Source organism: Schistocerca gregaria, chromosome 1 (genome assembly GCF_023897955.1).
Source record: "Schistocerca gregaria isolate iqSchGreg1 chromosome 1, iqSchGreg1.2, whole genome shotgun sequence".
Classification (NCBI taxonomy): Eukaryota; Metazoa; Arthropoda; class Insecta; order Orthoptera; family Acrididae; genus Schistocerca; species Schistocerca gregaria.
Window position 1 is genome coordinate 322,592,484 of NC_064920.1, and position 26,977 is coordinate 322,619,460.

Below are 26,977 nucleotides of genomic sequence, written 5' to 3' on the forward strand. Positions count from 1 at the left end.
ATAACATGGAAAATAATGTCTGTCAAAATTAATATATATTCTATCTTTGGCTTTATTATAATAACACTGATTAAAAGCAGACTAATCTTGCTTCATATACTCTGACTGAGCTCTAATAATTTACCAGTGATCAGTTTACATATCTGAAGGTAAGGTGGGAAATTCTCTGTTACAGGGATTCTCCCATTATCTATTACATTTCTGTGTATGTTATTAGCCAGTGTAAAGTATCTACTTTAACGGTGAAACGTCTTTTCTGCTTTTAGATTTTTTGTAGGAGTAGGAATCACTGAAAACATTGCAAACTTAAAATTATTATTTTGGGGCAGTTTATCGTCAACAAAAATCCATTTGAAGTAGCTGAAGGTTTAAAAGGAGCATGCACATTAATTTACAGTTAAGAAAAAGGCTAACTGATACAAATGAGCTTGTATGTCCTTTGAAGATAATTCACATGGTGAGTTTCCCAAAAGTCATCACATCAAGAATGTGCAAGATACAGTCTTGGGCAATTGATGACTAAGGTTTTAGAAATAAATAATGCCATACATGTATCAGAAGGGAGAAAAAGGTATATTTTCCAAAAAGAATTAACCCTTTGGCCTACCCGTGATCTCACAATTGCTCAGGTCATAGTAAACAAGAAGATTGGTTGTGCATCAATCCACTGAGCTGCTTAGCCATGTGGTTTAATCCACACAAATGTACATGTTGTATGACATGCATATTTCGATGCAATGTAAGGAACTGTGCAGTAATAAACTACGTATGGGCACAACCGATAATTTTAAGATGTCAGTAAAGTAAATGTGGCGCAATCGTCAGCGATTGAATAAGGTACGAGAAACAATTTGTAAATTAATACTCAATTTAAATTACTTATGTTTTGAGAACACTCTTAAACAGTTAGAAACCACAATAATATTTAAAAGAAAAACACTTCCTACTGTTATGTAGAATTCTATTTATTTTTTCATCCCAAAGAACGCCTGAGAAGAAAAAAAAATGGTTTGTGACAAAATAAATATACATTTGCTGAACATTATGAAGTGTTTTCCTTTTTAATATTATCATCATGTTCTGCCAAGCACCAACAGTGAAGTCAGTAAATTTTACTGACCACAATGTTGCACATGTATTCTCATTAGTACATCTCTGGTTGACAATGGTCCTCCTCTTTTGTAAACATGTGACAGCAGATTTTGTACTAACATTTCTGCTATTTGAAGTCTAAACTCTTTGTAATTTTGTTTCTTTCTCATATGGTTTTTGTTGTACAGAATACATGAATTATAAAGTGTACTATCAATATCGAAAAAAACTGCTCTTTCAAGCATTTCCTCAGAAGAGGGAAACCTACTAATATCTTATCTTTGGGTTCCATATCAAACGTTCCCCTGCTATAATCAATGGTAAATATTGTTTTGAAAATAGAGTTTCACTGACTTTTCTTTTGTTCAGAATTTCTACACTTTCATCCTTCCGTATTAATGCTAATATACCATTGCAGCTTCTAATTATGCATTCTTTTTTTAAATTTTGCTTTAACAAAATCTCCCAGCATATTTTTTTCTTTTAAAGTGTACTGAACCAACATTTTTTCATTTTCAAATAAATTTACAGACTGTTTTGGTGATGAATACCAATTATCAGCATACAAAGTGTGTCCTTTATTTAGTACTGATTTTGGTAACTCCATCACAATAGTTTCAGATGCACTGCAATCAATATTCATTTTGTCATTACTGAATATACTGTAAAATCGTAGCAATAGACAAATGCCAATACACACAATGTATATACAACTTTATCCCAAGTCTCACCCCTCTTCAAGGGATTAACCCTTTGAATGTTGAGGTAACATACTGCCATTACCCCTAATAATGTCAGAACTGTTATAAGTGCCAATTCGTCAGCAGTCTAGTTTTGCTTAGCTTAAAATTTGAAGCTAGCTGATGCTAGTAGTATTTCTGCTTAACATGTCGATTTAGGTGTTCACTGATTGTTGTCTACTTTTGAATACTGCAGCACTGAACTACTGTTGATTGATAACTCTGCTGCTGAGTTTTTTGTTCATTTATTTACATCATGCTAAGTAACAGTTGTTTACATTCTGTCATTGCATACAATGTCGTCGTCCTTGTGCTATTTTTCTTTAAGTTAGTGTTTACAGTTTGGTTACTTGATCATTTTGCAATTTGTTTAGATCTTCTGGTGACTTTACTAGTTGATAAATGACAGTATCATCTGCAAACAACCTAAGAGAGCTCTTCAGATTGTCTCCTAAATCTTTTATATAGATAAGGAACAGCAGAGGGCCTGTAACACTACCATGGGGAACATCAGAAATCACATCCGTTTTACTCTATGACTTCCCGTCAATTACTATGAACTGTGATCCCTCTGACAGGAATTTCCTGGTTAAAAATACACTTTTACCTGGATGAAAATACAGTTTACTCCTGTGTGTAAGTACTTTTATTGCATTTTAAGTGAAAATATACTTTTACTCACAGGTGCAAAACTCATCAATCCTTTGAATGGTGAAGGTTTTATACACTGGTATAGGAAATGAAACCCAGCAAAAAACATTGTTTTGGAAAGATCTTTGCTGTGTGATAGCATTTACGCAGTATAAACAGGAACTCTGCCAAATGTAGCAACAAGAATTCCACCGAATACAGCACAATAGCTTCTGATGCACTGAAATTGAGACTGCAATGCGCCTTTGTCAGTCAATCATAGCTTGACAGCAGGTATTCAGAGCATAGGACACGTGATTTAGTCATCTGATAGCAACATCATTGCTAAGCAGCATGACCACACAAAAAGGAAAAGTTAATGGCTTAAATTAATATATGTACCGCTTAGCTACACAATAAGCTAAGCTTCCACATATAATACTGGTCACCAAAATTTTTTTCCTGGTTTTCACAGTTGTCCTGGAAGGAGGGGGGCGGGGGTAATACACCCTGTCAAGGAATCTCTGACTAAACACACTGCCTTTCTTTTGATTTTATCTATTTCCTTTATTAACGTAAAGGTCCCAGACTGGTGAAAAATACTCAAGAATTTGTCACACAAGTGTTTTGTGAGACACTTCATTCACAGTGGATAAATTTCATTTCCTTACAATTCTTGAAATGAATCCCAGTCTGGTTTTCGCAGCTCCTTCAATTAGTTTCATACTGTCATTAGACTTAAAGATAGTTTTATAATCGTTAGGCACACAGAAAAGAACAAAAACTTTGCTACATTTCAGACAAATCCTTTTTCGAGCTAGACTACAAATACAGCTTGAAATAAGATTCATCCAAAAGTTGTGTATGTTTACTACAGCACTAATAAAGTTCGTCCAAAACATGTGCATGTGTACTCTAGATTGAAAAATGATTTGTCTGAGAGCTACCAAAGTTTTCAATGGTTTTTATGTGCCAGTCAATCAGTCAACGCCTCTACTACTTGGCAAGTTCATACCTGTACTCCAAAATTATTTACATTTTGCCAGAACATTTCTACCATATTAAGATAATTTTGGACGCAGACTCCTAGTTAGTTTGTGGTTATCACTGTTTCTGGTGATCGACTATAGTGTAAATGAAGAACGAGACTTCTTACAGAGCACTGACCCTTCAGAGTCTTACTGCATTTAAACACAGGTTTCTGAAGAGTAACAGCAATATTAACACTTCCTTGGTGTATGTCTGAAGACACTTCTACACTTGAAAATTCTACTGCCCCATTAAGAACTACAGCTAAGTGGTATTTGCAAAAATCCTGTCACAAAACTGGTATATTAATCTGGAAGTTTCCAATTTTGTACAGTGAGTAACAGTCCATAACTGTGCTAAATGTCTCCCAGATGTGTAAGGAACTGACAATCTTCCTTAAAAATGGGAATAAACTGCACCTTTCTCCAATCACTTGGAAGCCTTCATGGTTCCAGTGACCTAAAATTGCTGTTAGAAGGGGTAAATAATATGCACAACAAAATCTTTCAGGTACCTTTCCACTATTGGCCAACTTCATCTGGTTTTCTTTTGCAAGAAAACATAGCTCAGTATCTTCCATTTCCGAGTTTTTATGATTACTGAAAGAATGAATCTTTTATGATTGTCTGCTGAGAAACAATTTTAAAAGACTAAATTCAGTAATTTGTCTCTGTGTAACCTCGTGTTTCTGTGCCCGTAGTACTGAATAAAGGATTTTTATCCATTTGATGATTTTAATAAAGACTAAAACATCTTTGGATTTATCAAACCAGTTAGGGAATTTTTCTTTTGAATTGACTGAACACAAGTTAGATTTGTAATGAGGGTCTCTCTGCTTTCAAAGAAACTTTCGGACATGACTACTGACTTTTCTGAAACCTACCCCTTCTCACAGAGTCTAGTCCTTTTCTTTCATCCCTCTTCCTTCCCCTTGAACCCTTCTGCCTGAAGGAAGAGCCACTGGCTCCAAAAGCTGGCCTAATTATAACGTTTTATGTGTGAGTGTTCTGCTGCCAGTTGGTGAGTAGATCTTTTATCTATCCAATTACATTATTTAACAATTTTAGCCACTGATACTGTAACAGTCTTTCGAGCACTGATGACGATGACTATGGTGGTGTTGAATTTAGAGTGATCAACTGCAAGGTCATCAGCATGTTTATTGGATATCAATAACATCTTTTGGTTTGAACGATGTCTGTTCTCACAAGTGAAATTGCTGAGGGAACTCTGTAAATTTCTTCAGAATGTCTGGCTACATTGACACTAATGCACAGTTTACATGTTTTTAAATTCTCAGTCATAAGGATGGCTGAATAATTAAAGAAAATACAGAGGCCAAGCCAACTAGTCAGAGCTCACTGACAACCTCTCCTCAACATTTTAGGTAGGAGATCTGATACATCACAAAATTTATAATACGTGTCACATAGTTGCCATCATCAGCTAGGATGATGGGTAGGTCTCCTGCCAAGCAGAGGGTTGCCTTACATCATACTGAAAATGGTATTCCACAGGCTTCACATATAGATGGATCACCCCACCAGAGAACGAAACTGTATATTAATGGAAAATGTCTTATTCTTCACTTCACTTCAGGAGCATCACTTCCACCACAATTTGTTGTCTTAGTAATGTTTTATCGATGACATTTCATTCTACCTACTATTGTTCAAAGACTTGCTGGTGCTGCAGTGCATTATTTGTATTTTGGTGGCTAAAGAAAAGAAAAAAAGAATTAGACTTTTATTGCAAACAGCTATCATATTGTAATACCTGTTTTTCACTTACACTCATCACTAAACATTGTAATTAAGTGCATAACAGAGTTTACTTCACGAGTTACTGCTTTATTAGCCCGTGGTATGTACAAATTAATTCTTATTATTGCTGTTTATTCAGTTCACAGTCAAATCTTTAGTTATGAAAAAGAGCAAAGAATGGGCTCTTTTGATACTGTGTACGAGATGGATAATCGTTTAACTGTTATGAAATGACTACCATTATGTCAATGTAGAAAGTACAGATGTTCTGTTGAACAACCCAAGGGTGTACAGCCACTTTACGGTGTCCAGTGCGCACAATATTTTGACACACTGACATGTTGCCATCGTCAGGTGTATTGACGAACTAATCTCGTAAGGTTGCACGATCAACTTTTATTCCTCCCTCTGCAGGCTGCTCCACACGCACTCCATGCTCGAGGTCACTGGTAGCTGAAGCAGTGATTGCATCAATGACTGTCCAGTGACATCTGGTGGAGCAGCTCTGCTGCATCAGAGTGGATGTAGGCACTGTGCCCAATTTGTGTCTTCTTGATTAGACACTGGGACAGAGTTCCTACATGCATCCTGCCAGAGCTGGGGTCCCACTGATACAGTACAGAGTGGATTGGCCCTGAGGGAGAGGTGATGAGTCGGCTGTACTTTTTTTTAATATCGCGCGCACTATCACACGCACACTTGGAAAAAAGCAGAACACAAAGCCATCTTATAAAATTACATAATTTACCAATTATTCATTTTGTAAATACATAATTTTGTAACAGCACTGTGTAACACAAATAAATAAATAATTAAGCAGACAAATAAAAATTTAACTTTTAACATGGGTCCTGACTGCGGATGAAAAGCCATTCACAGCTATTGCAAATAGTACTACACTTAGAATACTATCTTAGTGGACATAGACATGTTTGTATGGGCGCACGGCAGCAAGCTCTTTAGTGTGCGCGCAAAAACAGATTGAGACGAGTGTCAGTTAAATACACAAGACAGGAAGATAAAACAATAAAACATCATGTAAAACACAGGTAACAAAAGTTGGAAAACTTTGTGCACACCCACACAGAACCACGGAACAAAGAATTGTGTCAGTAGGGAAACATTAACGAGGCAGGAAGAAAGTGGTATAAGGAGCTAAAACAATATGGCAGATGGCTGTGGCTGGCTGGGAAAAAAGATAGAGAGATAGATAGAGAGATAAGCCAGCTGCTCTGCAAAACGAAAACCTCCAGCCTAAAAGTTTATGCCAGGGTTCAGACACATCACAAAATTTTGAAACCTTAGTCACACTCTTCTGATGATCAGCTAAAATAAGAGGGCAGGCTCCCACCAATATTTGCTTCTGCCCTTGCATCACGATACAAAACGCACTCTACTGAAATATGGCAGATAGCAATGTGCACACCACAAGCATCACAAAACCTAGTATCCTCTCACTGCAGTAAAAAGCTGTGTGTGAAATGGTTGTGCCCAGTTCTAAGACACTTGATTGTCATTTCATCCCACCTGAGCAACTGGCAGGAGGAACGCCACAACCGGGCTGTTGACTTCACCAACCGCAGAATATTGGCCGTCACCACCAGCCATTCCTCATCCCACAACTGCATACACTTCCTGTGTAATGCAGATACAACAGCCTGTAAGGAAATAGAACACACTGCCACAGCCTGTTCTCTGCAGGCCACCTTGGCAGCCCGATTGGTCTGTTCAGTTACCCATATCCCTACATAACCTTGCACCCAGCAGAATGATACCTGCTTATCCTGCTGTTGGAGCAACTACAGTTGGTCATGTATCAGCCGGACCAACTCCTCAGCTGGGTACAGTTTCTATAGCGATTTTAAGGCACTAAGGGAATCAGCAGATGAGAAACCGTTTGCCCCGAATATGATGCATTTGCTCCATTGCCTTCAGGACTGCGTGGAACTCCAATGAGAAAACAGTATACTCGTCAGGAAGGCGATCCCTGGTGGCATGGTCAGAGAGCACGACAGAGCAGCCAATGGCATTCCCTTGCTTGGAGCCATCAGTGTACACTATTGTGAAACCAAGATGCATATCTAAAATGTTTAAAAAAACAGACTGAAATGTTAAATCTGATGTATGATCTTCCTTAAAATTCATCAAGTCTAAAATAAGCCTGGTCCTCTGGAGAAGCCAAAGTGGAAATCTGCTCCCACTGCGACGTAAAACATTAAAACCCCCATCTCTAGAAGACAGTCCTGTGACATATCTCATAGGGCCTCATTGCCTGTTGCTGGTTACAAAAAAAAGCCTTTCCAGTGGAGGCTGAGCAACGTTATTGTAGGTGGGTGTGTATGTTGTGGACAGCTTTTTATACACCTGGTGCAATGTAAGTAGACGTCACCTGACATGAAGTGATGGTTCACCAGCCTCTGCACAGATGCTTGGTATGGGGTTCATTCTGAATGCCCCAGTGGCCAACGGAATTCATTCATAGTGCACCATGTCCAATAACTTTCAATAAAAGGGTCTGGCAGACCCATATACTGTGCACCCATAATCGAGCCGAGATCACACGAATGCCCGGTAAAACTGGAGCAGGCAAGTCCTGTCTGCTCCCCATGTACTGCGGCTAAGACATTTTAAAGTACTTAAAGCCTTAAGTGACTTTTTTCAGGTCCTTAAGATGTGGTAACCATATAAACTTAAGAGTCAAATATGAGGCCTAGAATCCTCACTGTATCTTTAAAGGTAAGGACAGTGTCCTTCATCCTCAACTCAGGAAAGTTTAAGATGGTACAAGAACGGTTAAAAAGAACACATACAGACTTCTCGTTGGAACATTTAAAACCACTTTTCTGCGTCCATTCCTGCAAACACCGAAGACTTAGTTGCAACTGATGTGTTGTCGTTGCGAGGCTTGAAGAAGAGCAAAACACAGGGAAGTCATCCACAAAGAACACTGGACAGGATTGTCACACTTAAAACACTACCTTGAGGGACACCGTTCTTCTGCTCAAAGTGCTCAGACAGGACATCACCGAATTGGTATCTAAAATATCATGGCGAGAGGAAGGACTGAAAAAAAAAAGGGGAAGACAATCACGAAAACCCCATTCATAAAGCTGCTCCAGGATAAGATGCTTCCAAGTAGTGTTTTAGGCCTTCTTGATGCCAAAAAATTACACCTAGACGGAGATGACAGCATAGGAAAGACTGTTGTATAGCCTCCTCCAGGAGGGCAAGGTCATCAAAGGTGGAGCGATACCTCCTGAACCCACACTGAAAGTGACTAAGGAGGCTGGATTCTAAGATCCATACAAGGCAGTGGTTGACCATCCACTCCAAGGTCTTTCCCGTGCAGCTAGTGAGGGCAACACTACAGTAACTACTTGGGCAAGTACGGTCTTTCCCAAGTTTTAAAAGAAGAATTAAAATTGTCTCATGCCACAAGCTGGGAAATTGATCTGACATTCAAATAGCATTAAAATGTGTGAGGAGGATATCTTTGTTTCGCCTTATGGGATGCCGCAGCATACTGTAATGGATCCAGTCATGACCAGGAGATGTGACACGAGCTGCATACAATGCAGAATCCAGCTCCCACATGGAAAATGGGCGGTTGTACACTTCATCACAAGTGGACTGGAAGCCCAAACTACACCTTTCAGCAACCACTCTGTGGTGCTAGGAACCTAGATCCTGACTGGTTGCTGCAGTAACTGTGGCAAAATACACTGCCATGGTCTGGGCAGAGTCTTGAGGATTGATTTGGAGAGTGCCGTGCCCCATTACAGCAGCCATGGGGCACCTGCCTCCTCTCCCAAAAATTCTCCTGATGGTGTCCCACACACGAACTTTTGGTGGAGGCATTAATGGGGTTCAGGAACTGTTGCCACATCATCTTGCTTCTCTAATAATTTGGCGACATTTTACCCTCACCACCCAAAAGGCTGCAAGATTCTCTGCAGTTGGCTGACACTTGAAACTGCCAGAGCCGCATGCCAGGTCCTGATTGCAGAGCAGCATTCGGCACCCCACCAAGGGACAGGTTGCCTCTTCTGTCGTCCCAGGGACTGTTGAATGGATGCTGCAGCGGCATGGTGGATCATTTTGGTAACATGATCCATCCATGCCTCAACATTTGCACAATTTTTGGACTGGGCCAACTGGCTATGAAGTGTCCAATCAGCTCTACCGAGCACCCATTGTGGCAGTTACCTTTCGGGTTCCACCCCATATGGCAAGTCAATCAAAAATGGGAAGTGATCAAGTCTCAGCAAGTCACTGACCACTTCCCATTGGGCAGTGTGAGCAAGAGCTGGAGAGCAAAGCAAGAGATCAATTGCAGAGAAAGTCCCAGTTGCTGTGCAGAAGTGAGTGCTCTGTCTCGCATTTAGCACGTATGTACATGACTACATGAGAAGCTTTTCAATTGCTCTACCCCTGGGGCAGGTAGTTGCGGAGCCCCAAACCACACTGTGTGCATTAAAATCACCACATAGGATGAAGGTGCGGGGGAGCTGTGTAATAAGGTCAGCTAGGGCCTCTTCATCAACTGCATCATGTGGGGGTAAGTAAAAGGAACACATTGTCAACAGATGATGCACGTGCACTGATGCAGCAACTGCTTGTAAAGTTGTCGTAAGTGACAGAGGCAAGGAGTGGTAGTCGGTAGTGACGAAAATACCTACACCTCTAGCTCTCTCTCAACTCAGGTCATGAAGCATTTGTGGAATGAGAGGGAGTGGAGGGGGCTGCCTGGATCCAAGGCATCTAACTCCATGATGTCCTCCTCCTCCTCCTCCTCCTCCTCCTCCTCCTCCTCAGTCAGATGTGAAAGAATCATGCCTGACGGCACTCGAGATAGCTTTTGACCAGAACGTCATGAACCTTTCCCTCCATCCTGTCCCTTCCGAGGACAAGAGGGAAAGGGGGCACGGAGAGGCACTGTGCTTGTTGTATGCCTTCTTGACACTCACTCTGAACTGTTGCTGGTCTCTTCTGTGGTGGCTGCTTGGATTGCTCTATCACATTTTGCCTTGGCATGTAAACATGCAAGTACAGGTACTGGTGGTGGATGGTTGTACAGCGGACGATGTCTGCGTCAACCTTAGGAACAGGTTTTTGTGCCATGGAAGCAAAGAGTGGTAAAGATGGGAGGTTTCGTCACACTATATTCTTTTTTGTCTTCAGCATAGGTGATCTACTTTGTGACTTTCGCCTATCATCCATGCCTGCCTCTGCTGGCTGCAGAGCATGTTAGCAAGAGAATTGTGGTTTAGCTTTTTTGGTGCATGTATCATTCAGTGTCACTACCATGTCTGTAAAGTACAATTTACAGTATTTTGTTGAAGTAAATAAAACACTTGTGATAGAAGTTGTGTATTCCATAGCAGTGTTGATGGTTCAGTAGTGGAGACTTATTTGAAAGTGATAATTCCTAAATCATGTATCTGGTTGCAAGAACAGCAATCAACTGTGATTCGTCCCACATGCACCCATGAAAATAACTTTTAATGCCATTAGAACTGATTGAAGCCAATTGCAAGAACTGTGTCGCTCACCAACTTATGATAGCCAGTATTAACACTGGACTTCTGTTTTGTGCTCCAAGTATCTGAACTGAGTGATTAACATTATGACAATAGACTTAATAACATTCCAACGGGCTATGTGAGTGAAGTGCCAATAAATGAGGATATTGATTAGTTTGACAACTTTAGTTAGGAACAGTGTGCTCCAAATTTACAGTGCTTGATTAACATGCTATATCTGGATCATACCAGATAAAGTTGGAACTCATTGCAAGAGTGTGTCTCCAACCTGTTAAATGATGAACATTACAGGATTCCGTCTGTAGCTGGCGGTGGGCAAAGTAAGAGGACAGCCCGCATTGGGAAGTCAAGTTCACAGGATTAGGCACTAGGTTGTGAATTATCAAACCTTCGCCCCTGTAATAATGTTTAGAGTGATGCACAAAGCCACAAGAGAGACCAAATTATTATTTATTTTAACCCCTGGGCGTGCAACACCCAGTTTCAATAAAGGAATCAGTATTGCCACTATCCATGCATCAGGATACTATTAATGAAACCAGATTTTATTGAAACTACATTGAAGTATATCTTTGGCTCCTTGGTACAGAGGTGTAGCATGGCATAATGTATCTGATGTGGTCATGGATCAATTTCTCATGCTGCGGACAGGTCTGACTCCATTTCCTATATGGAGAACAGGTGGTCGGCCATTTCTGAGCATTTGAGAAGAAGATTACCTTTCTCATCTCTGTGTAACTACAGAGTGCATGGTTCCTGGAAATTGGTTGACACAGTTATTTTTAAACAATGTTCACCCATTGCTTGAGCCATGTCCATAGGTAGACTCACCAGAACCCAATTCCACAATATAGCTGTAAGATCTAAACTGCCCTTATCTGAAATTCTGCTTATTGACTCTGAAGCTTGCGTGCTCAAGTGGAATGATTATGGGAACTTACACCGTTCTTCCAAGAGTTTCTCTTTCCTTCTTAAATTTCTTGCTGTGCTTTTGCCTTCACAACCAGGAAAGCTGCAAGATTTTCTGCTGATTTACCACATTTCAACTAACGCAGACCTGTGTGTATGGCACAAGTGGGTTTCTTCATACCACCAAATGACAAGTTGTCTTCTGAAACAGTTGCTAGACTTCAGGATGGGTTCTTCAGTGACATGGTGGATAACACAACTAATATGATCCACCATCTCGTGGACACTTTCTTCTTGTTCAAAAACCTCTTTCTGACTACAGAGAGTTCAATTTTCCCTGTTATAATCAAATTTCATACAGGGGCAAACTACAGGGAGCGAAAAGCTATTTACAATTTGTACACAAACCAGATGGCAGTTATAAGAGTCGAGCGACATCAAAGGGAAGCAGTGGTTGGAAAGGGAGTGAGACAGGGTTGTAGCCTCTCCCCGATGTTATTCAATCTGTATATTGAGCAAGTAGTGAAGGAATCAAAAGAAAAATTCAGAGTAGGTATTAAAATCCAGGGAGAAGAAATAAAAAAAAAAAAAAAGAGGTTCGCTGATGAGATTGTAATTCTGTCAGAGACAGCAAAGAACTTGGAAGAGCAGCTGAACGGAATAGACGATGTCTTGAAAGGAGGGTACAAGTTGAACATCAACAAAAGTAAAACGAGGAAAATGGAATGTAGTCGAATTAAGTCGGGTGATGCTGAGGGAATTAATTAGGAAATGAGACACTTATAGTAGTAAATGAGTTTTGCTATTTGGGGAGCAAAATAACTGATGATGGTCGAAGTAGAGAGGATATAAAATGTAGATTGGCAATGGCAAGGAAAGCATTTCTGAAGAAGAGAAATTTGTTAACATCGAGTATAGATTTAAGTGTCAGGAAGTCGTTTCTGAAAGTATTTGTATGGAGTGTAGGCATGTATGGAAGTTAAACATGGACGATAAATAGTTTGGACAAGAAGAGAATAGAAGCTTTTGAAATGTGATGCTACAGAAGAATACTGAAGATTAGATGGGTAGATCACATAACTAATGAGGAAGTACTGAATAAGATTGGGGAGAAGAGAAGTTTGTGGCACAACTTGACTAGAAGACGGGATAGGTTGGCAGGACATGTTCTGAGGCATCAAAGGATCACCAATTTTGTATTGGAGGTCAGTGTGGGGGGTAAAAATCATAGAGGGAGACCAAAAGATGAATACACCAAACAGATACAGAAGGATGTAGGTTGCAATAGGTACTGGGAGATTAAGAAGGTTGCATGGGATAGAGTAGCATGGAGAGCTGCATCAAACCAGTCTCAGGACTGAAGACAACAACAACAACAACAACAACAACAACAACAACACACATTATATGAGAAGAAACTGTCAAAACTGCGCTATCTGGTTTCTTCACAAGGATGTTAACATCTTCAATGTTTCAATTAGCACTGGGCAGAGATAATGCTAGCTGTGAATTGCTGATGCTCTCATTTGTGGTTTCAGATATGTTTCAGGGTCAGACATAGTTTTGCCTCTACAGGTGCAATGACATATTATTGTCATTTTACTTGGTCTGAAGCTTGAATTTATAATAAAGCATTACTTTTGGTGACTTAGTTTCTTAAGAGCAATTATCAATTTCTGCTATTACATGGAAGTCACCTAATGTTTTTCATGTTAGAAGCTTAAGACACTGTGTGACATGGCCGTTTCTGTTAGTAACATACAATTACAAAGTTGTTTTATACTATTTAAAAATCCAGCAATTTCATACACTCCTTTGTGAACACTGAAGGGCGATATCTTTTTCATAGGCTTCCTGTTCTCTGCTAGTTATTATGAAGGCATTATGGCAAACCTGTGAGCTGATCATCGGAGAGCTCTTTGTCGGTTGGGTGTAGGTGCAGCCTAATAGTGCACTCCTCTTGCCAGGAGTATTTCTGGGTTACATTCTGCTCCATAGCAATCCCATGAGCAGCAAGGGAAATAAATTATGACTCAGCAGAGCCCTGCTTACCTGAAGAAAGCCTTATACAACTGGAACGCAGCAGGTGTTCCAGAGGTTGCTCCCTAGTGATCAATTTGCCTCAACAGCCAACAATGCTCCCCCCCCCCCCCCAATCCCAATTGATACATAGCACATTTTTATGTTATTTATTTCTTTTCTTTTTTGCTTTTACTATAGAGGTTTGTACCTTCCTTTAAACCCAGACAGTTAAGCCAAGATACCAGTTCTCAAAAACATACAGTCTTCCACTGTCATGACCAATTAAGACTGTTACACCCACAGCTCAAAAGAGGGTGCACAAATGACTACAAGCAAAGATTAGTAGAAATTTGTGCATCTGTAAAAAAATCTATGAATGAAACATACAGCAACTACCACCATTGCTAAGCGGTGTCTCAGGCTTCCATCCAGTCACTCGTCGACCAGTCTGATGAGGCAGTAGAAGATAGCAAATAGGAGAATTGTACACACACACAACATTATTTGACCATCGCACAGACTCCCGTATGAAGGACATTGTGATAGACATAGGTAAAAGAATGGGCCTGTGAAATTACAGACAAATATCATTGACATGGGTTTGCTGTAGGATCCTCAAACATATTCTTAGTTTAAATATAATCGGCTTCCTTGAAATGGAAAAGTTTCTGTCCACAAATCAGCACAGATTTAGAAAGCATTGCTCGTTTGAAACTCATCCTGCACCTTTCTCACATGATATCCCGTGAACTAAGGATAAAGGGCAACATGCAGATTCTATGTGCCTAAATTTCCCAAAAGCATTTGACATGGTGACCCACTGCAGATTGTTTAAAGCTATGAGTAAACCGGGAAGGTTCCCGGATACATGAGTGGCTCGAAGACCTTTTTCCCTCACTATTTGCTAGTGGAACAGGAAAGGAAATGACAATAGTGGTACAGTGTACTCTCTGCCACACATCGTAGGATGGCTGCCAGAGTGTGTATGTAGATGCAGACATTTGCTGAAGTATGCTCACAGTTCACTTTAAAAGAGGACTGGCAGTGCTGACTAACTGGAAGCCCCGGGTCAGCCCTGCCTGCATCCAACCAACGCCAGCTGAGCTCCCTTTGGAAACGCTCTATCAGTCCCTCCTTCTGTAAGATGTGGGACATTATTCATCGGTCTCCTCTGCGGACAACTGTCTGGCTTGGGTGACCTTACCAGAAGCTACAATGTTGCTGATATGACCACCAGTTCTTCCCTCCATGTTAAGAGAATCAAAAAATTAGTGCCACTAAGTTACAAGAAGTAAAATATTACTTCACAAACCAGTTGTTTAAGAAGTGAAAATTAATTTCTCCAGAGTGTTTGGAGAAAAAAAAGGGTAACTGATTTTGTGAGCCAATCTGTTACTATGGATGACAGATGAATCTGTCATTTAACATCTGAAATAAAGCAGTAATTCAAGTTGTTGGGGAAAGCCTGTGATCTCACACCTAAAAAAGCAAACATGATTTTTGTCTACTGAAAATTTTATGCCAAGTGTTTTCTAGAAAGGCAAAACAAACATTTGTCATAACTTCAAGTCATGAATTACTCTCCAGAATATCAACGAGGAATGGAAAATCAATCACAATAAGATTCAGCCAAAGTTGATAAATGACATTTAATTATAATTTTAATGAAAATTACTTGTTTACTTTTGATTCCAGTAACATGTTTCAGTCTATTACGTTACCTTCAAACCAGAAGTTGTAGATGATACGAGGTCAAAGTAGTTACGACAGGAACCAGTAGGTACTCTGAACTAGCTCCTCTTGTCATATGGACGGTTTTGTCTGAAGATGGTCTTATGGGCAAACTGTTTACCGTTTTCAAAATTTACTATTTATCGCAATTTTCATGAACAATTGCTGTAGTTCCACAATGATGTTAACAATTATTACATTTTTTTGATGTACATAAAAACTATTTATACAGTCAATGGATATCTAACCAAACAATAGCTTATATTCTGGGAACATAAATAACACTGCATGACCAGAAACTATGTTTTATACCTAAGAATGGGAAATATGATGTTAAATAAATGTACTCACTTGTTGACAAATTCTTTCCAGGCTATTTCCTTATAACCCATCTCATAAAATGCTAGAGTTCCAAGAAGAGCCACAGTGCCTATCATGCCAAGTACAAGCCATTTCTCACGATCTCCACCATCACCAAATGGCTTTCCACCTCCTGGGCCAGTACCCCTGGTGGGGGAAAAATTTCAATTGAAAATGAACAATCACTTCTAACACCAAGTCAAATGGCAATGACAGTGAGGCTACATAAAAAAAAAAAATAAAAAAAAAAAAATAAAAAAAAAATTGGTAAATACGTAATTTAAACATTTAGAGGTGATCTAAATTTGTAGTAGCAGCAGCAGCAGCAGCAGCAGCAGAAGAAGAAATTATTATTATTATTATTATTATTATTATTATTATTATTATTATTATTATTATTATTATTATTATTCTTCCATCAGACACAACGGCTGGATGCAAGTCTTTCAATTGGATGCTACTTTTATGTCCCTGATCTACCTCAGTTATCCAAGTGGGGAAAAGGTATCTATAGTTTACTGTTCCATCAAAACATTTTGTTCCCTTCTGACTATGCAATTTACTGCCGGATCACCAGTCCCAACTAAATACGGACTATATTAACTACACACGAATGTGCAAAAACACGAACAGAGCAAACACCCATTTTACTTTGAGCTTTTGTAACTAAAGGATTGTTTCTTTGTCAAAAGGAAAAATAGAATAGGAAATTTAAAAAAGTTTATAACATAAATGTATTCACTATTTCCAATGGGACAGAACATAATATGTACCGTACAAAAACTAGAAGCCAACAGATTTATTGAAGACACATTAATTTCTTATTAAATAATACAAAACACAGTGAATAAATTAATTAGTGAAACATGCTAAATTGTAATTTACGACATTAAAATTGAGTGACAGACTGGAACTTTAACCTAGAAGTGAGTCTTTTGTAAAAATGTTCTTCCCAATTGTGTTATTTGTTCACATTGCAAGCCCATACAGGATTTCAATGTATTGCTAATTCTCTTATAATCTTTTAAGCTCCACTTAAACTCTCCTACCTGCCTTGCTGACTAGATTGCCTGTGAGATGGGCATTTTCCAGTTTGAATTTTTTCGCCCTACAGCTGAATGTATTATGAACTGAAACTTAATGATAGTTGTGAGGCATGTTTGAACAGCTCATTTATTACCAGTATTGCTAGCATGGAACAAAGTTCATTATTTGAATTCTTGTCCAGCAAATAGTTTTAATCTACCAATAAGTTTCATTACAGTGTATATGTACTGGATACGCTGTGTGTGTGTGTGTGTGTGTGTGTGTGTGTGTGTGTGTGTGTGTGTGTGTGTGTGTTTTTCACTATCATTTAACTATATTTTCCACAGACTGGTATATGCTCCCTCAGTCAACCTCTTCACAATCCCCCATCTCACTGACACTTTGGTATTCATAAGGCTTGCTTCCTACCTTCACTACCTTACAGTGTTTAGGCACCTTTTCAGATATCGCAAGCTTATAGCATATTGGAATTTTTGAAAGTTCCTATCAGCATAATTATGATTTTCAATGCCGGTAAATGCCATAATTCTGACTTTTTTTCTAGCTGTGTGGGTTAATCAAAAAACTCTAAGTACTAAAATAAAAAATCTGTGTGTTAGCAATTCTCCTACATAAACACAAAAAGCTCGTCAATTTTTAAATTGTTTAAGAAGTTAAACAACTTATTTACTGTTTACAAAAGAGGAGTTCCTTTTTTATAACAATATTTACCTGGACTGACCTCCAAACATCCCAAATGACCACTGATCATACGGCCTCTGGGTAGACTTGGGTGGAGGCTGACTAGTTCCTCTTGAAGGTGGTGGCTGTTGTGCCTCTTTTGGAACATCTTCCTTCGGTTTTCCATTTTTTGATGGTTGTTTGCCAGTACCTGGTTTGAAAAACTTCTCAAAACCCTTTGGAGGTCTTTCACAAATCAGTTGCCATTCCCGTATGATTGTTGCCAAACTAGGAGAGTTTGCTGATTTCTGGAGTATTGAAAGGTTCCTCTTCAACTGCAACAAATGAATTTACACCACTAGAGAATACACCAGCACACGAGATTCCTTTCATTTTTTATCTTTTCAATTCATTGGACATTTAATGACAATAGACATAGAATAATGAGGTCATTAATCTCTCCATTTTAGAGAACACAATTAAATGAAAATTCCTTGGATTGGGACAACATGAAAACTCCAAAATAGAAGAAGTCAAAGCCAGTGTCATTAAAATGGTATATGAGATTAAAAAAGAACCACATCTGTTGTGTGTGGTGGTGTTCTATCCCCATGAACAACCACTCAAAAGTAAAAAATTGTACTTAAGATACAATACTGTAAGTTATGTGCGTTACAGGAAATCAGTATGAGAATGTGTTCAGATCATAGTTAATAAGGCTATCATTAAAATAGGTAGCTAATATGCAAAAGTAGACACATGATTGGAAGGAAACTTTGCCTGGGTGCAACTGTCATGACAGGAGCCCTGCCTGAAGGTGTGCTAATATGCTCCTCCATCAACAACTTAACCTCTGCCATCAATCTAACACCTAGGCCAGATCATCAAAAAAAGAATAAAAATTTAGTCTTTGTGCACAGTATGACTGGGCTGCAAATATGTAAGAATTTTCCAGGAATAAGAGGATAAGTTGTTTATGTCAGTTCAGCAACATAGCAGAGTACAAAAGTCTATGATACACAGCAGTCACTATACCAGCTATTCTGAATGGAATTGTGAAAGCTGCGGTTCTTTAGTTAGAAGCCCACATAAAAAACTGTTTTCTTGTGCTTGTTGGTTATAAAGGGACACAGGTACCCAGATATGGAATGGTCAATAGGATTTTAAAAAATCTTAATAAAAAATGGGTAGGTTGCCTCAACAGCCCAAATCTTGCATGGTTGCGAAAATGTGTCCAGTAAACTGACTAGGGAAGACACGTCTATGCCAAAACTTGTTTAATGCCATCAGTATAGTTTTGTTACCATTGTTATAAAGGTTACGTATTATGTGGTTATGAACTGTATTTTGTTTCAGGTACGCGTTTATAAATTGTGCTAGTACATTGTTCAATTCCCTATGTAAAAGAAACATTATACTACCTGCCACCTGCCACTGCTGGACAGACTCTCTTAAAATCTGAGTGTTGAGTAACAGCAAGTAAGTAATTGTAATAACTTTTCAAGTCTCAAATTTCTGTGAAGCACGGTTTGGCCATGTTAACAGTTAGAACGAATTACTACCTTATCAAAAATTTCCACAAGGAAGTAGCATCCACTGGTCAGTCCCTGCTGGCCTAAAATTTAGAAGCAAGTGTATGTGCATTCCTTGTGGCAACAGTGTTCCCAACTTTTGTTGTTGTTTAGTTAAGTAACACTCATTCATTCTCTATGTGAGAATAAGATTAGGTTATTAGCAGGGTGCTGCATCCTTTGTAAATGTAATGCCTTTTTCGCTTTTTTTAATGGACCTTGCTATTACTTAATGACACTGATGGACTGAGTGCCATCTAGGAGGTCCTGCAGTGAAGGGTATCACGTTTGCATCTTGTTGTTGTGGTCTTCAGTCCTGAGACTGGTTTGATGCAGCTCTCCATGCTACTCTATCCTATGCAAGCCTCTTCATCTCCCAGTACTTACTGCAGCCTACACCCTTCTGAATCTGCGTAGTGTAGTCATCTCTTGGTCTCCCTCTACGATTTTTACCCTCCACACTGCCCTCCGATACTAAATTGGTGATCCCTTGGTGCCTCAGAACATGTCCTACCAACCGATTCCTTCTTTTGGTCAAGTTGTGCCACAAACTTCTCTTCTCCCCAATTCTATTAAATACTTCCTCATTAGTTATGTGATATACCCATCTAATCTTCAGCATTCTTCTGTAGCACCACATTTCCAAAGCTTCTATTCTCTTCTTGTCCAAACTATTTATCGTCCATGTTTCACTTCCATACATGGCTACACTCCATACAAATACTTTCAGAAATGTCTTCCTGACAAATCTATACTCGATGTTAACAAATTTCTCTTCTTCAGAAACACTTTCCTTGCCATTGCCAGTCTACATTTTATATCCTCTCTACTTCGACCATCATCAAAACTCATTTACTACTTTAAGTGTCTCATTTCCTAATCTAATACCCTCAACATCACCCGACTTAATTCGACTACATTCCATTACCCTAGTTTTGCTTTTGTTGATGTTCATCTTATATCCTCCTTTCAAGACACCATCCATTCCGTTCAACTGCTCTTCCGGGAAGTCCTTTGCTGTCTCTGAGGTTTGCCGATGACATTGTAATTCTGTCAAAGTTTTTATTTCTTCTCCATGGATTTTAATACCTACTCCGAATTTTTCTATTTTTTCCTTTACTGCTTGGTCAATATACAGATTGAATAATATTGGGGAGAGACTACAACCCTGTCTCACTCCCTTCCCAATCACTGCCTCCCTTCCATGTCCCTCGACTAATAACTGCCATCTGGTTTCTGTACAAATTGTAAATAGCCTTTCGCTCCCTGTATTTTACCCCTGCCACCTTCAGAATTTGAAAGAGTATTCCAGTCAACATTGTCAAAAGCTTTCTCTAGGTCTACAAATGCTAGAAACGTAGGTATGCCCTTCCTTAATCTAGCTTCTAAGATAAGTCGTAAGGTCAGTATTGCTTCACGTGTTCCAACATTTCTATGGAATCCACACTGATCTTCCCCGAGGTCGGCTTCTACTAGTTTTTCCATTCGTCTGTAAAGAATTCGTGTTAATATTTTGCAGCTGTGACTTATTAAACTGATAGTTCGGTAATTTTCACATCTGTCAACACCTGCTTTCTTTGGGATTGGAATTATTATATTCTTCTTGAAGTCTGAGGGTATTTCGCCTGTCTCATACATCTTGCTCACCAGATGGTAGGGTTTTGTCAGGACTGGCTCTCCCGAAGCCGTCAGTAGCTCCAATGGAATGTTGTCTACTCCGGGGGCCTTGTTTCGACTCGGGTCTTTCAGTGGTTTGTCAAACTCTTCACGCAATATCATATCTCCAATTTCATCTTCATCTACATCCTCTTCTATTTCCATAATATTGTCCTCTAGTACATCGCCCTTGTATAGACCCTCTATATACTCCTTCCACCTTTCTGCTTTCCCTTCTTTGCATAGAACTTAGGTTATAATATTCATTGTCTCTTGCACTACATTGTCAATGCTGTTCTCTTTGTTCACAAGATTTGATCTTGAGGTCTGTTTATTTTATTTTCCTTCTGACTTGTGGGTGCAAAACAGTTACGGCCAAAGCTCAAAATTTCCTAATAAAGTGAGGCAGGCAGCCTAATACGCACCACTTGTGCAATGTGTGGTGTCCTCCAGCAAGTGTCATATGGTCATTCCTGCAACTCATGCCATCATACTAGCTGCCTATGCATCATCTGTTTGCTTGATAACCCTCCAGATACTACAGGTGAGAGAAATGGGACAACAGTATAAGGAATATGTTTGTCTTTAGCATGATTAAGGATAAGCATTAAAATGGCTTTATGCCACCGATAGGAAATGTGCTGTCTCTCCAGGTAAGACTGGAAGTATGGAGTCGAAGCTTGCCATCAGAAAATAGGTGCCACAACCTCTAAATACTCACTTTCGAGGTAGGAACTCAGGATGGTAATGAGTGGAGCTTGAAATCTTTGTGAAGTAGTGACCAAAAATGTCAGATATTGACAGAATCCGCTATAATATTGCTTGCAACAGCCCAACAGATTATTGGAAAATACAACTTTTTGCTACCAACGTGACAAGCTTTATCCCAAACAGCAGAATAGAAAGTAAAATGGTTAAGAGACTTATATAAAAAAGCTTCTTTAATCTCTTTTTATAACTGATAATCAAATACTATGCACGCATCTGTTTAGATCAGACAATTCTCCATAATGAGGTGGAGCATGCACGTGCCCAGAGAGAGAGAGAGAGAGAGAGAGAGAGAGAGAGAGAGAGAGAGAGTGTGTGTGTGTGTGTGTGTGTGTGTGTGTGTGTGTGTGTGTGTGTGTGTGTGTGTGTGTGTGTGTGCGCGCGCGCACGCAGTGGAAGCTAATTTGGCAAAGCTATAGCAGCAAGTGACAAATGTCAACTATCACACAATTTTAATTGGATTATAGTGCCCTGTTACTATAATTCTGAGACTACTTCTCAGGTGGACTGATCAACTGAGCTCTCTCTGTTGGGTGGGGATAGGTACTACCAGATGGTACAACCGTGCTATCAAGAGTAGATGTGAACTGAAGTTGCTTCAAAGGGTTCCCACAAGCTGCAATGAAGGAAGAGACCCAGAAAAGTTGTTGATCTTTGGCAGCACAGAAGGCTACAGAGCCGGGCCCACACCTGGGCTGGAGAGGCATACTTTCTCAAGGAGAATGCCACAGTAATCCTAGCATTTCTCCTTACTGTATTTCATAAGATAACAAACCTTAGCCCAGAGCAGCTTAAAAGTGTGGAGGGGGGGGGGGGGGGTGTCTGAAGGATGTCGCTTGAGGCATAGCAGGGCATTTTGATACTCCTGAATAGCTGTTTCAATGTCTTTGGTCCACCATGGCACCAGCCTATGGTGGAAAGTATCTGTAGAAAGGGGAACTGTAGTTCCAGCCACATGGATGATCATATCGCAAACATTTCCCATCACCCCACCAATGTAATCTGACAGAGTATGGGCAAGAGTGACAGCAGAGGTACAAAATTGACAGCTGGCTCTTCAAAGAGCCCACTGCGATAATTGGTATGTTGGGCAGAGACAAGGAAGTGAATGGATCACTGAAAAGTGGTCAATGTCACAGATTGTCATGTAGTGATCACTATGGTAAAGCATTTGTTTTCATATGTTATAAGAGAATAAAACACATGATAAGGATTGGCAATTTCTTCTGTGGTCCAATGAAAGTGCTTAGTAATGACAAATGAGAGCGAGTGTAAAAATACAAGCAACAATATGAATGGGTTTCACTGGAGACAAAACTGTAAAACCCAATGTTCCAGATGGAGATTTCATTTCACGCCACTTCACCACAGTGTGCGTTTTGACAAACGCATGAAAGCTACCTGATGACACATTGCATCAACTTTAAACCAGTAATGGTACTTTTTAAATAAAATAGCCTAAAACCAATTTTTGGCTGGTTGTTACTGTACACCAACAATCTGCATCACAAACAGCCATGATCTCCAATTATGTACTTATTTGACAAAACTGCACATAGTGAATTTTCATCGAGTGGACAGCCACTGTCTCGACAAACTGAGTTAAATGTCCACTGGAGAGGCAGATACCCAAGGTGCTGGCATTTAGAACACCACATCAGGGAGTGGGAAATACAGCTTCACATTGCTGCAGCAACACATGATTTTGACTTCCTCTGGAAGCCAGTCTCCCTCAAAGGCGATGATGAATGTATTGGTGGCCACCTTGTTGTATGTGACATGTGAAGTGAATACCTCACCTCTCTTAAGTGTTCACATAGTTCTTCCATCTTCAGTGAAACGTTATTCCCTGTATATTTTGAGGTTCTTATAGAATGTGATGGTAACATCTCCATCACCAAGTTGTTTACAGAAGAAAAATTACCTAGGATGGAATCCCTTCATAATTTGCTAAGGGAAGAGAGTTCACCCAATATGTTCTCAGTATTCTCCACAAAAATATTGGTTTATTAGAAAGAAAGGACCGTCCACTGTTCAGGTGCAAATCAACAACTGATGGGAGTAGCTGTCTGTTGGCCACTTTATTTTGTTTTCTTCCCACGGTGTGGTCAAGAAGGGAAAGTTCTTACAGTAATAAGCACTGAACTGCAATCAATCTGAAGAGATTTGCAGACCTTCTGACAACTGGCTGTTTCACGACACCAAATATCTGCTATGATGCTGTTTACTCCAAATGAGGGCTCTCCCTATAGGCACCATCCAGCCAGAGGAAGGCCACCTGGTGTCAAGGCCAGCACACTGAGTTTCAGTATCTCCAAATGGATAGACACCTACTCTTCATCATGTGTAAATGCAGGGGAGGCAACAGCTTGGGCATTAACAGTGTGATCTCCGCTGTGCTGGAGCTACCGCTGTACCAGTACATGACAATAACCCCCCCCCCCCCCCCAAAATAACACACTAGATACTGGGTGACCTTCCCCTCAAACCCCGCAGAATTTGAAATAAATAAATAAATTTGAAAAGGTGGAGGTCAAAAGCAGATGTGAAGACTGAACATACGTTAACTGAAATGTGTGGTGCAAAATATGGGAACAAAGTGTGAGAAGCTAGAATTGACATCCTATGAGCAAGCTAAGTTGTCCGCATAGAATCCGTCACAGAGAATAGGTCGGAGAAAAGACACAGTCAAGGAATTACTGCAATGTCTTGGGGCCCCATGCTTACCACACATCTAGTCACAAAACTGCAAGAGTGTCTGTGGGGAAATAGGGTACGGGGTCATTAAATTTGGGATATAAAGTCTTTTTCTGAAACTGCTGCATGGGTTATGTGATGAATTGAGCTCTCTTTGTTGGTTGGGTGTAGATATTACCGCAAAGTAAACCTTTGCCCATCAGGAGAATTGTCAATGGTACCCCATGAGCAGCTAGGAAATAAATGTGGGCTTAGGCAGAGCCCGACCCATTTGAGCAGGTATTGAACGAATGGGCCTAACAATGGTCACTGAATTATGCTCACATATTAAGGCAGAATAGAACTGGTGGCACTAACCAGCTCCAAATTTAAGAAGCCCAGGTTCACTGTGGCCGTACCAGGTCATTGCTGGCAGAGCTCATCGAGGTAAAAAACGTCTCTTCATCAGGCACCTCTGCTGGTTAGTGTTAAAGATCACCACCATATTCTTTTAAATGCTATGCTATGCTTTGTCACTGCAACCGCTGTTCTCATTTTTCTGGCGTTCTCTTCATTTTTCAATGATTCTGACTGTTCGTTATAGACTTTAGTTTAATACATCAATAAAAAGATAATGTGCTCATTTGCTGCAATAACTTTTCACATGATCTTGGTTTTATCTATTGTGTTACTTATTTTACTCACATACCACTTCAAAACATAAAATCGAAAATGCTTTCAGCTGCACTTTATTTCCCTTTAAGCACTCTTCATCTTTCTCCATTTTTCTTTATATGACAATAAGCTAAATGATGAAATGCTTGACTAAAAAGCAGTAAGTCTTGTCAATAATTTGATCAATTGCCTCTATGTGTTCATCAAGAATGTATCAAAGGTGTGAAATGTAGTCAGACCGCAGCCTCAGCAGCAGAGTCTGCAGCCTCATTCATCAACACTCCAATGTGACTAGAGATACATATGATCATCTCATTGACTCCATCATCAGCGAGCGATGGAAGTCATTCTTGGATTCGTTGTACTCGGGGTGGTAAGTATATACTACACAGAAGCTCTGGAAGGCACTAAGTGAATCAGAAAATAATACACAAACGAAAAACTGTGCAGTCTGATGTAATGGGCAGCCTGATAGAGGACAGAAAGCTCTGCAGTCATAATCTAGCACTGGTCTAGAAGCTGGTATCTATAGTGTTTGTTGCCAATGACAAAGACACAGCCGACACCAATCAGTCAGTCTTAAAGAGTCAACAGTGTAGACAAAAATGCTGTATCCAAGCTGAGTACAAAGTTTGAGAAACTTACAGCAGTAGATCGAATCTAGAGTAGCATCCTTGGAAACTAAACTAAATCCAATACGAACACAGACTTCTGCATGAAGTCAAGGCACTGAAGGGGTCTCACCCATTGGGAACAGTACACAAAAGTGACCTCCAGGAGGTAACAAAGAAGTTGCGCTTACCCTGCACTGGGGGTCAAGAGTCACCAAAAAAGGGGCACTGATTTAGTGTAGAAAGCTCCAGTGGTCAAACATGGTGATTGTGATGAGATGGCATGAAATAGATGATCATGCAGATGAGTAAATGAAATACCCATAATCCATTTCTGATGGGACATGGGACTGGTATAAGTGGAGAACGATTTTTCGATCTGCTCCCTATGCAACACCATTTAAAACATGTAGGATATTTCAAGATCAGGAACAGTGTGCTAAGGACTGACAATTTCCTGTCAGGTGTGAGCCCAAAGAATTTTGTGATTTTTGTGATTTCAACAAATTGAAGAACAACAGGAGCAATATGTAAGGACAGTGGAAGAAATCTTTGTTCTGCCAGAAGTTTAGATAAACAATTTTTTTCCAGTGGAATCATGGAAGCCGTTATCTAAGCTCCATGGGTGGTCAAAACATTGCTAAGTCATCGACGAAAAAGAGAGCCTGAGAGGTCTGGCAGGAGACAGTCCGTGATAGGGTTCATTGCTATGGCAAACATGGCTACTCTCGGCTTTGAGCCCTGAGGTATACCCCGTTCTCCTGCATAGAAGTGGTCGACAAAGCTGAACCTATACATACCTTGAAACCTCTGTCTTTTAAAAGCTCCCGATTAAAATAGGGTAGGTGGCCTTGGAAGCCCCACACGTGCATGGATGGAGGATGCCCAAATCGAAACACACAGCTACAGTTTGACATTTCCATAGAAAATTCTTCGTAATATGGGTTGACAGAGTGACGAGATGATCTACTACACAGCAATGTTTACGAAATACATGTTGTGCATTTGTTAGCAAATTCCGAGACTCAAGCCACTATTCCAGCTGACCATTGATTATCCATTTCATCGCTTTGCAGACACTGCTGGTGAGGGAAATTGGGCAGTACTAGATGGAAGATGTTTGTCCTTACCAGGTTTGGATATAGGGATTACAGTGGCTTCATGCCAATGACTGGGAAAAACACCATCTGTCCTGATGCGATTATACATATGAAGGAGAAATAGAATGCCGTCAAGAGATGTGCTCCAACATATGAATGTGAATATCGTCCAGTCCTCGAGTGGAGGATCATGACGAGGTGAGAGCATGTTCGAGCTCCTTCATAGTAAAAATGGTATTGTAACATTCATAATTCTCAGAGGAGAAAGATATCCCCTGAGCCTCCTCCACTTGTTTCCAATGTAGGAAGGTGGGACAGTAATGGGCAAACCTCTAGATCTCTTAAAAGTATCAACTCAACATGTTGGGAATAACGATAGGGTCCACTGTGACAT

At 39.9% G+C, this 26,977-nt stretch overlaps 1 protein-coding gene across 1 annotated transcript in view; it reads right to left on the minus strand.

The window, feature by feature from the left end:
• The window catches only part of LOC126343832 (AFG3-like protein 2), a 100,566-nt gene that overhangs the window by 57,151 nt on the left and 16,438 nt on the right, over positions 1-26,977 (minus strand). The window contains exons 2-3 of the mRNA XM_050001972.1: positions 17,578-17,861; positions 15,811-15,966 (exon numbers count right to left, since the gene is read on the minus strand). Coding sequence (XP_049857929.1) covers positions 15,811-15,966; positions 17,578-17,861 — 440 coding nt within the window. The remainder of the gene's footprint in view (positions 1-15,810; positions 15,967-17,577; positions 17,862-26,977) is intronic.